The sequence below is a fragment of the Lontra canadensis genome, unplaced genomic scaffold, assembly GCF_010015895.1.
Source record: "Lontra canadensis isolate GAN:19392208 unplaced genomic scaffold, GSC_riverotter_1.0 scaffold71, whole genome shotgun sequence".
Lineage (NCBI taxonomy): Eukaryota > Metazoa > Chordata > Mammalia > Carnivora > Mustelidae > Lontra > Lontra canadensis.
The window spans coordinates 1501822-1513272 of record NW_022631065.1 but is presented as its reverse complement, the minus strand read 5'-3'; the positions used below and the strand labels follow the sequence as shown (position 1 = coordinate 1513272).

The 11451-nt window shown below is 56.9% G+C and overlaps 1 protein-coding gene across 1 annotated transcript in view; it reads left to right on the top strand.

Moving 5' to 3' along the window:
- The first annotated feature begins 2479 nt into the window (after positions 1-2479).
- ATOH8 (atonal bHLH transcription factor 8) overlaps positions 2480-11451 on the top strand; it is a 30653-nt gene continuing 21681 nt past the window's right edge. Inside the window, exon 1 of the mRNA XM_032880646.1 lies at positions 2480-3982. Within this exon, the coding sequence (XP_032736537.1) occupies positions 3200-3982 (783 nt within the window). The 5' untranslated portion in view covers positions 2480-3199. The remainder of the gene's footprint in view (positions 3983-11451) is intronic.

Here is an 11451-nt window from a genome sequence, read left to right as displayed (position 1 = left end):
ATCTTATGACGCATTCCATCTTATGACTAAGGGGATAATGCCCAGAAAATGAGCATCATGGGATTCCAGCGATCTTCTCTAGTTTGGGGGACAGCCGGTGAGGCGCTCAGGCAGCATGAGTGGAGCCCTTGATACTCAGCCAACATAGGTGCTTTCCCTGGAGCACAGCCTGATTTTTCAGTCCTGCCAGTGACTTCCAAGCTAGCCACCCCAACTAGCTATAGAAACCCCAGCCCGCAACTGTTCCCTGAGTCTGGGGACAGATGCTGGGATGCAAGGAGCCCAGGCGGTCTGCAAACAGGAGGTGCCTAAGGCCACTACTCACTCTACACGGTCACTATGGGCAAAGCTGTACCCGCAACCTCATGTAAGCCCCGTGACTGCCCTATGAGGCACAATAGCATGATCTCTATTTTGTAGGTGAGGACTCTGAGGCTTAGAGAGCACCCCTGCAGCTCTGGGTGAGGGTGGGGTGCCTGGTTTTGCTCCCATGTCTGCCACCGACTAACTAGATGCACAAGGAAAGGGCAAGCACGGATCTTAGCCTCTGCTTGAGTTCTGGAGAATGTAAAGGACAGGAGAGCTGGCTGTCCTCCAGCAAAGGTCTCCTGAGCACCAACTCTTGGAGACAGGGAGGAAGGAGACTGTGGGCTTTCAGGAGCTCACAAACTAGGGGGTCAGCCAGGTCCTCAATGGAGGACAGATTGCAGTCAGACTTGTGAGCGAGACTATGCAGAGGCCAGCAAGGGCGACAGGGGGCTGTGGGGGTCAGCCCAGGTTTACAGGAGGAAGGGACACTGCAGCCAGTCATCAAAGGGTGAGGAAGAGCGTGCTCCGCAGAGGGGAGATGTGGGAGACCTGTGAGCAAAAGCCAAGGTGTTAGGGTCCCGGGACTGGGTTGGGGAGACAGCAGATGAACAAGGGCTCCTCTCTGGGGCACACCCTTGGTCTTAAAAGAGAGAAGGAAGGTGCGGGAAGATGCTGGGTGTGCATGGAGGGGCATGCCTCAGAAGGCGCATGCATTATGAAGAGTCCTCTTGGTGGAAAAAATGAGGTTCAGGATTTACTATAGTCAGAAAACTGCTTGCCTCTGTGAGTGTGAACATGTACACATGAGGGTGCCTTTGAAGCGTTAGGTCAAAGTCATTTTAAATCTCCAATCTCTTTTTACTTTTCCAACTACCCTGAGAGGCTGGCTAGACAGAAATATCCTTAAGGACAGAGGAGAAAACAGAAGTGAGTGGGATGAAATGTCTGGCCTATGGTCATGAGGCTCAATGGTTGAAAACCCAAGATCTATCATGGGCTCCTGGTCCCAGCTCTGTGCTCCTGCCCCAGACTTCTGTCTGGACTATCATCCTATTTCCCAGGACCCCACATGCCACAGGCCACCATGCCACCTGCCCCCTCCTGCATTTTCAGAGGAGAAGCCCCACCAGGGAGCAGGAGTGAAGGACTGAAACAGAAAGATGAGGTCCCACTGGCTACACAGGCCAGAGCCCAAGACCAGGGTAGAGGGTCCATCTTCTTCTCCCAAACTGCTCCATGTGCCCGTCATGGCCTTTAGGAGGAACTGCTGCAGAGAAGGGACCCAGGAGGGGTGAGGCCCTGTGCTGGTCCTCCAGGGCAGACTTGGGGAAATTGGCCTTGGGTAAGAGCTCCCTAGTTTGACCTCTTCTTTCCAGAATCTCCAGGGGGCTGGCACTGAGGATCGAAGGTCTGGAAAGTGGACCTCTGCTCCCTGCCCATGCTAGTGGGCATGTGCAAAGCTCTCCCTTAGCACCAGGCCCGGCTCTGAGCACTGGCACACATACTCTCAATTTCCACCCCCCTCCAGGGGAAGGTTCGATTGTTACCTCCCTTTTATAGCCAAGGAAAGGGAGGCACAGAGAGGTGCAGTGACTTGCCCAAGATCACTCAGTTTGTAAGTGGCAGAGCTGGGGTTGAACCTAGGAAATCTGCCTCTAGGAGCTACTCTGTCCCTGTTATTAGTAACATTCATAAGCAGAGCCGTCATTTGACCAGTACTTCCTGTGTGCCCAGGTTTAGTTGCTCACAGCAGCAAGCCTGGGACTTAGGCACTATGCTCTGCGCACTTCTCATTTCATAGATGAGCAAATCCGGGCTTAGCAGGCAGCCTGGGGTGAGGTGCCTTCAGAATCTCACGGATGCCAGGTCTACCTGAATCCAAAGTGTCTACCCTCCCCAGCCTCTCTGACTCGCAGTGTGAGTGGGAAAACACATGCCTTTCTGAGCCTCAGTTTCCCTAGAGCCTAGGCCTTCTACTCCCGGCTCCCTGCTCTAGCAAGTGACCAGTGGGTGGGGTTGTGGAGCTGTGGCAGTGAGGGTCTGGGCAACTCAGGGCCTTTCCCTTCCCCCAGCAGGCCCCCTCATCTTCCCCCTCGCAGAAGTCCCCGCTCCGTTTTTTTGTTTTTGTTTTTGTTTTTTCTTAGTTGGTGATTTGGGACGGGGAGGTGCTGGGTGCAGAAGGTCCCTCAGAGGTCAGCTAGGCTGGGTAGAGAAGGCCCAGCTTGGATCTGGGGAAGGGCCGAAGGGCCCAGAAAGCCACGTGCTCGGGGTAGTTCTGCCGGGGAGCGGACGGTCCTCTGGGGAAAAGAGAGCGCCCCGGACTTGAGGAGGGGCGTGGAGGGAGAGTCAGAGGAGGCAGGTTCTGGACAGAAGGGATGGGGGTGGGGGGAGGTAGAGAGGACGCGGACAAAGGAGGCGGCCGGCAGCCCAGCTGTTTTGAAAAATGCTTCCTGTTTCTTTAAAGGCTCTCGCGGCTCGGGCGGCCGGGGCTGGGGAGGCGGCGGCAGCGGGAGCTGCCTCCTCTCCGGGCGGCGGCGCTGACTGATCTCGCGAACTGGGCTTCTGTGTAAACTGAGGCTAAACAAACACAGATGGAGCGCAGCGGGCGTTCTCCAGAAATGCTGGCAAGGCGGCAGCGACTTCAGATGACACTCTGAGCGCTCCGGGAACGGACAGCCCGGCGGCTTCGCGGAGCCGGCGGCGCAGCTGCCCCGGGCGAGGGGGAGAAAGGGAGGGAGGAGGGCGGCGCGAGCAGGGGGGAGAGCCCGAGACTCCCAGGCGCTGAGCGCGGCGGCCGCCCGGGCAGAGCCGGCGCGCAGTGTGCAGAGCGAGCGCGGCGGGCGCGCGGCCCGGGCAGCCCCACGCCCCTGCCTCGCGCGCTGCCCGCGCCATGAAGCACATCCCGGTTCTCGAGGACGGGCCGTGGAAGACCGTGTGCGTGAAGGAGCTGAACGGCCTCAAGAAGCTCAAGCGGAAAGGCAAGGAGCCGGCGAGGCGCGCGAACGGCTATAAAACTTTCCGATTGGACTTGGAAGCGCCGGAGTACGGCGCCACCGCCACTAACGGGCTGCGCGACAGGACCCAGAGGCTGCAGCCGGTCGCGGCCCCGGTGCCAGCCCAGCTGGCGCCGGCTGTTCCTTCAGGTGGGGGCGCGGACCCGGCTGGGGAGCGCAGGGGCGCTCGGGCGCCGGAGGTCTCCGACGCGCGGAAGCGCGGCTTCGCCCTGGGCGCAGTGGGGCCGGGACTCCCCACGCCGCCGCCGCCGCCGCCGCCACCGCCACCACCGCCGCCGCCGCCGCCTCCGGCGCCCCAGGGCCAAGTCCCCGGGGGTCCCGAGGCGCAACCTTTCCGGGAGCCCGGCCTTCGTCCCCGTATCTTGCTGTGCGCACCGCCTGCACGCCCCACGCCGTCGGCGCCCCCTGCGCCCCCGGAGTCTTCCGTGCGCCCAGCGCCCCCCACGCGCCCCGGGGAAAGTTCTTACTCGTCAATTTCACACGTAATTTACAATAACCACCCGGATTCCTCCGCGTCGCCTAGGAAACGGCCGGGCGAAGCGACCACCGCTGCGTCGGAGATCAAAGCCCTGCAGCAGACCCGGAGGCTTCTAGCGAACGCCAGGGAGCGGACGCGGGTGCACACGATCAGTGCAGCCTTCGAGGCGCTCAGGAAGCAGGTACCGGCTCCCAGCCGCACACCCTCACTGAGCCCGGGGACGGTTGCTGGAGTGGGTGGGTGAGTGGCGGGGAGAATTTAGGGAGGATGAGGGTGTGTGCGAGGAGCAAGTTATTCCCGCCCGGTTGGCCCAAGGGTCCAGACGGGTTTGAGCCCTCCTAGGGCAGTAACCTTCGCCACAGCTTTGGTACGGATCTTAGGGTGCAAAGTAGGGGCAAAGGGTCGAGATCTCTGGCCCAGGCACGACCAAGTTCTCCCGCCAACCCCCGGCGCGACCCTTCTGCGCGTCTGACTTTAACCCTCATAGTTCACTTTTATGGCAACAAGTATTTGTCTTCCCGAGTCCCTTGGGCTCGGTGAGGAGTGCAGAGAGGGAATGTGGGAATCTTGTCTTCAGCGAGGAAGCGGTGGGCCGGGGGGTACACTTCGTCTTCAGGCATTTAGCGTGGTCTGGGTTTTGGGAGGCCTAAGATGCTGCAGAGGGGTGGCCCTGGTTTTGCCAGCCCCCCTTCAGCCTCTACCTCTCAGAAGGGATGCCCCTGCACCCTGGCTGCTTTGGGGATCTGCAGCCCATCCCCTGGTATCCTTAAGGATCTGGGTTACAAACCTACATCCCCTCCCCAGGGTCAGCCTCAGGATCTGGCTGGTGAGAGCCTTCCCAGGGGATTCTCCCCTGCTGCCTTTCACCTCATGGTGAAGCAGCAGGTTCTACTGACAAGACGGTTGGATTGGGGGACCTTCAGAGCCTAGTTTGGTGGTGGGTCAGGGCTTCTCAGTTTGGGGCTGGTGGGTGCTGCCCTCACCAGACAGCGTCCTCTAGGGGGTTGGAGAAGAACATTTATCTGAGAATTACCCGCAATGGGGAGGGGCAGTTTTGCAATCACACTTTAAACAAGACTGGGATTGCCCTGGGGTTCTAGACTTCTCATTTTCTTAGAAAGAAGGGAAATCTAAGAAGAAGGTAGTACGTGCCCACTGCCCCCACCCCCAAAGGGAATGGGGAAGGATTGGTGTGGATGTGACAGGTTTGGATGGTCAGGTTTTTGCTTACTCTACAGCTGACTTCCTGTATGACTCCAGGAAAGTTACTCAACCTCTCTGGTTTTAGCCAACAACAAAGCATTTTAGAAAACTGGATCTTCTTTCTGGATCCCACTTTCTTCTTCCTTCTGTGGGCAGAATGGACAGGTGCATGTGTCCATCCATGGGAAGGGAGTTGAGCTCCTGGGAAGAAAGAGACTCTATGACTTGGGCCAAAGTGTCTTGCTTGGGTTTGGGTAAGATGCTTGGTCAGGGAGGTGGCCAGCCATATACCGGTTGGGACCCTAGGCAGTGGGCCAAGTGGAACATTCAGGGTTACTCTTGGGCAACAGCTCTGTGTCTGAATGCTTGGGGAGGGCAGCCTATAGAGCATCAGGCCACCCACGCCCAGGATGGAAGGCTGACAGCCTAGGCAGAAAGATGCCTTTCCACTGGCTTACCTTGCAACTAGGGAAGATTGGGGAGGCCACAAGCCAACAGCATCACAGCTGGTGGGTAGCCGGGTAAGACTGACACCTAGGTCCTCTGACTGCCAGTTCAGGGCCCCTTTTGTCCCTCTGGCTGCCACTTTCATTTCCGAGAAAGTGTCCTGGTCTCTGTGTAGTCAGCTCCACTAAACATCTCATTTACCCAGTGGTTTTTGCTTCTTTCATATTCTACCTTGCTTGATCTTAACATCCCGTCAGGTTGAATTACCCCAGTTAATGGAATGGAAAACTGAGGCCCAGAGAAAGAAGAAAGGAGACTTGTCCAAGATCACCTAGTGGGTTAGGGAAGATGACAGCAGTTTCTGGAATGCCTGTCTGGCCAAATGTGTCCCACAGTGCCCTCTGTATCTGTCATGTTTATTAACAATCGGAAGCTGGTTTACCCATGACTGGATCTGAGAGGAAATTATTTAAATCCTGGTCTCCTTTCACTTCTCCCCTTTCTGTGGGGGGCAGTTCTACATAAAAAGGACAGATTCGGGGACGTACCTATGCCTGTACACATGGTCATTACCCATGCCCAAGAGCACACACAACACATGGCCACAGAGGTGCCTGCCCCTGTTTGTTTCCTCCTTGCTCATTCTGTTCCTTCCCCGGAAAGCTGCTGGGTCAGAGTGGGCATCTGCCTGCTGTCTGCCACGGAAGGAAATGTAGGTAGGGCACTGGTGATCTCCGAGCTGGGGGCTGAGGCCATACCAACCACAGCTCCCATCCATGGAGAAAATCCTCTGACCTGAAGGAGCTCCTTCCTCCTCTGGGCCTCTGTTTCCCGCACGTTTAAGAGGCACATGCGAGTACACTTGTGCACACATACACGCTCACACACCCCAATCCAGACAACCTGTAGCCCTGGATCTAGGCTCAAGTTTGACTGTTTGAAATGGGCCCTTGGCAGAGAATGGAAAAGCAGAAGGACTATTCTGCCTGAAATGAAGGCTTGACCATCATGGCACCAAGATCAGTTCTGGGATTGTGACTCTGGTCCAGGGTTTTTTTTTCCCTGAGCAGCTTCCTGATGGGGTTAAAAGAGCACTGGGCAAGGAGTCCAGAGGGCAGGGTCTGAGTCATGGCTCTGTTGCCTCCTTTCTGCCTAACCAGGAAAAGTCACTTTCCCTCTCTGGGGCTTCAGTTGCTAAAGCTGGAAAATGACCCTAAGTCTTACCCCCCCCCCATAGCTTCTTTGCAAAGAGCAAATGAAGAATGGAATTGGGGCTGTAGGAGGAACAAATACCCTTGAGCATTCGTAGTGTCCGCAGTGCCAGGCAAGGCCTTGAGCGATGTGGAAATAAACATTCTGTAATCATTTTAATAACAATCATAGGAACTACCGTTTATCAGATACTTGTTTTGTGGCGAGCACCGTGTTGGGCATGTTATGTGTGTTAGTTCATTTAATGAAATGGGTGTAATTATTATCCTCTCCCCATTTCACAGATAGTGAAACTAAGGTTCAGAAAGCTTACCTAAGTTAGTCGAGGTCTCGCAGCCTTCGGCTAGTGCATGGGGCCTTGTGGGTTCTGTACTGCCTGGCTCCTCATCCCGCCATTCGCGGGATGTGGGTGTGCTATGCCTCCTGGGCCTGGAGCCGTCAGGGCCTGCATAGCTGTGTGTCACTGTCACTGTCGAGCCTGGATTCAAATCAGAGTCAGTGAGTCACTCCAAAGCCCAGGCTTTTAAGGGCTCTGCTTCTCAGCCTCTTGAATGCCCCGCAGCTGTCCACCCTCAGCACCCACCCACCAGGAAGCCTTCTGTTTGGTCCAACCCACTGTGCTCTTAACTGGGAAGGGAAGAGAGGGAGCTGCTTGGCCACGGAAGTGCAGGTGGGGAAGAGGCCCTCTGGTCTGGTGGAGGGGGGAATGTGTGGGGCAGATGGTCAGGCCACAGCACATGCCACTAGCCCAGCTGCGTAGGGCCCTTCCTGCCGCCTCATGTGAAGGCCATGTGTGCACAGCTGGGCCTGGCCCGTGTGCGGGGCTGCTCCAGGGCCAGGTGGGAGGGGGTCGAAAGGAAAGTCTGGCCTTGCTGGGGGGACGGGGCGGGGGTAGGGGAGAGGCCAGCATCCTGGCTTTGGCCTCCGGACGGCACATTGGGACATCTGGTGTGTGTGCAGCTTTCCTCCTTCCCCTCAAAACTTGAAGCCCCTCAGCTTTGAAGGAGGAATGGCGGCCTTGCAAGGCTGAGGCTGGAGGAGGCTGTGAGGAGCCCTCAGGACCTGCTGAGGTGACTCTTTAGGAAGTGGGTGCCAAGCAAGTCGGGCCTGGGTCCCCTTCTCTGCTGCCCTTGGAGTCTCCCGGGGGATCCTCACAGAGGGAACTCACGATGGACTATGAGGGGGGATGGGGTGGTGCCCCCAACCCTGCCCTTCCCTCAGTCACAGACCTCACAGCCTGCCAGGGGCCCATGACCCCACAGCAACCAGTGCGTGCCTCCCCAGGGAATGGGGACAGGCCTGCTTTGGGGACTCCATCCACATGGTTGAGGGGTGAAAGAGGCGTCCACTCTGCTCCCTCAGGACCACTCACCACAGTGGCTCGTTACTGAGCCTCATTGCACTGGGGGAAGTGCCCTACCTGAGCCTGTTGTTAAGTGTCTTTATGGTCCCCTTTCTAGGCCTGTGTGGCCCTGGGGCCATGGCTCACAAATACCAAGACCCAGGTTCTCAAGGTCCAGCCTCATGGCTGTGTGGAAAAGGGATTTTAGAGAAACTATTTCGGTAGAACTTGACAAGGACCTTGAAGAGCTCTGCACCAAGGGGTTTCACCCAGGAAGCCAGCCCTCACGCCGACACGAGAGGTTAGAGAAGACGTTCCAGTAGAATCGGGCGCTCAGAGGTGGGTCGTGCCCACAGTGCTCTGGGAGCTCTGCAGACCCAGGAGTCCCGACAGGCTTCCAGGAGGGCATCGCGGGCAGGATCTGAAGCAGGGGATGGCTTTGAGCACTTCACTGCATGGGCTGGTAGCTTTTCGGCGCTGTTTCTCTGTAGCAACTGCCTGGATTTGCTTCCTCACATCCCCTTCTCAGGTCGTGGGGACTTTGGTCATTTTGTTGGTAAGGAAGCTGAGATCCTTTAAGGTCATAGGGGACCTTGTGACAATCCCTACACCTGGTCCTCTGAAGCTTAAAAATCCTTACGGCACGGGGTGAGCACAAGGCAAGTCCTTTTACTTCCCTAGAAGTTGGGCAGTGTTAGGAATAGAAGACACGTGACTGTGCTGCCTCCTTTGCCCTGTGTCCTTTGACTAGTGGAGCAGACCGCTGCTGAGGGGGTCCTCTGCAGGTGGTGGGGCGGCTGGTCATGCCCAAAGGCTAAAGGCCCATGGGATCATCAGTCCAGAACTCTCCAACCCCAGGTCAGAAAGGTGGGCTGCCAACCCCCGAGGGCTATAAAGGCTTATCCAAATCCACAAGCTGTTGCTTCCAACTAATTGGAAAGAGCCCAGCTAAGGCATCGGATGCTTCTCTGCAGAGTGGAAGAGATCATTTCTACCTCACTGGGCCGTTTAAAGATAAATATAGGCATTGTATTAAAAATACCCTTAGTAGGTCACATAAGCAGCCAGGGGTGGCCTGGGTTCCCAGACATTGTTGTTCCCACTCTCCAGATGAGGAAACAAAGGCCCAGAGAACCAAAGGCACCTCCCAAAGTCGCTGGAAGTGCCTGCGCTTCAGACCAGCTCCTTCCACCCTTCTCCCCCTCCCAGAACTAGGATCTGCTGCCGGACTCTCACTTCGTGGGGGCTGGGCCAGGCCAGGGTGCTTCTGAACTGGGCTTCTGGGGGCACAGGACTACATCCTAGGGAATGGGTACCAGGAGGGTCTGGAATTAACCATGCGAGCCGAAGAGTATCTCCCACCCAGGGCAGGAGGATGAGGAGGGGGGTGGAGCCACCCAAAAGTTGCCCTTGGCGTCCTACATGTGGCCACCTGTGCTGGAGGGAGTCTAGGGAGCTCAGTGGCCATGAACCTTCCTGGACTACTAGACAGACAAGCTCCTGGCATGGCTTCAGGTCTTAGTTCAGTGAACTGGGGCCCAAGATGTCCACCTCTTTTTATCTTCATGTGCAGATGGGATAACCGTCTTTATTTGGGAGAAGGTTTTAAATGGGACAGAGTGACAAAACTTGGCCCAGACCCTGGACTGGAGCCCCTAGGTTGGTTGGCCACATCTGTTGCTCTGTAATCCTGCAATGACCCTGGCTTCTCATGTTCAGATCCTTCCCAAGATTCCTTGCCCACTGGCAGGAAAGCCCATCTGTTCAGGGGCCAAGAGCTCAGTGAGCCAGGTAACTCCCAGTGTGGCCCCTGGGAAAACACCAGGAGGGACCTGTGTCACGGAGCTATGCCCAGTCCCCAAGGGCCTCTGGCAGGTAGGCACTCCCTCCTGGGTGCTGGGTTGGCTCTTGAGACACCCCCCTTCCCCTGTGCCAGGACTCCAGGGAACCTTTCTGTCCCACTAACCTTGTTTATTTGTTCAGGCTGATAAAGCAGGATTCTCTGGACTCTGGTTGGGAACAGGCAAAGTGCATTGTTCTGCCAGCTTTTCTTGGATGGGTTTGGAGCCACAGCCGGGACTGGAGGGTAGGCGGGGGTGGGCACTGCACAGGAGGCGGCATTCTCTTCATCACCAGCCTGCCCCTCCTTCGGTTTCCTAGTCCAGTGAGTGGCAGCTCTGTGGCTGCTGGAAGATTTTAAAAGGGGACAGCAAACCTTGCCTCTGGTGTGGGGGCCATTTCAGGAGCCCAGCGGTGGGGAGGTGGCGGTGATAAGCAGGCATCTTGTCATGCTTCTCACCTGCTCCAGAACCCTGCCTCGGGGACCTTCTGCAGCCCCGCTCTTAAGGACTTACTGACTTACCTCGGGCCTCACTCTCTGCCGTGCGCCTGTGGTGGTGGGTGCGGTCCTGTGAGTAGATGGAGAGGAAGCCTGCCCATGGAAAGACGAGCTCAGTGGCCTGGGGTCTGCTAGCCCTGGACAGCTGGAGTCGGGAGTTGAGCCCAGATGGCCAAAAGGTATGTGGGCTTCAGCTCTACACTGAAAAGCTAAGTCTCCATCATCTGGGAGAAGAAAGGGTTTTGAACACTTTTCCAAACATTCCGCAGCCCCCTGGTGAATGTAAAGGTAGGCCGGTCATTTGTTCATTCATTCTCTCGTTCAACAAACTCTTTGGAGGGTCTGTTAGGGGCAAGATCTGTGCCAGGCCCTGCAGACGTGGGCCTCTGCCCCTCAGCTCTCTGGGAGACTGCCTGTTAAAGGAGTCACAGTAATCAGAAGTTGAGGACAGTCGGGGGGCTATTAGTGCACTCTTAAGGGCAGGGCCTGCTCTGGCTCTCCTCCCCTCACCCCCTAGTGCAGGATTGGGAAGTGAAGGTCCGAGAGAGCTCCAGGACAACGTGAGAACAAAGTGGACCATGCATTTTGGGTCCCCATCTGAGGGGACTCCCTTAGCCACGCTTTCTCAATTTCTGCACCAGTGACCATTCGGGCCGGGCAGTTCTTGGTGGCGGGGAACTTATAGTACCCTGTGCACTGCAGGATGTTTAACAGCCTCCCTGGCCTCTGTCCAGCAGGGGCCAGTACCACCTTCCCTCCACCACTCCCCAGTACTGCCAATTAAGAATGTCTGCAGATATCGCCTACGGTCCCCGAGGGATAGAATCATCCCCGGTTGGCCCAGAAGAGGGGCTGGTATATGGGGGACACTCACCAAATACTTGTTGAGTGTTCATGCTGGGGCAGCCCACTCTGCGGGATGGGGGTTAATGGGTCCCAGAGTCGGTGGTAGGGGTGGGTGCTGTGTCTTGATCTGGATGCCAGAGAGAGGAGGAAACTGGAGCCCTGGGGGCTGGGTAAGCACGGCCCAGCCATTCGGGTGAGTGGTACATCAGAGAGGGGATAGGTAGCACACATCAGATGGACGGTGTGGGAGCATTTCCACGTC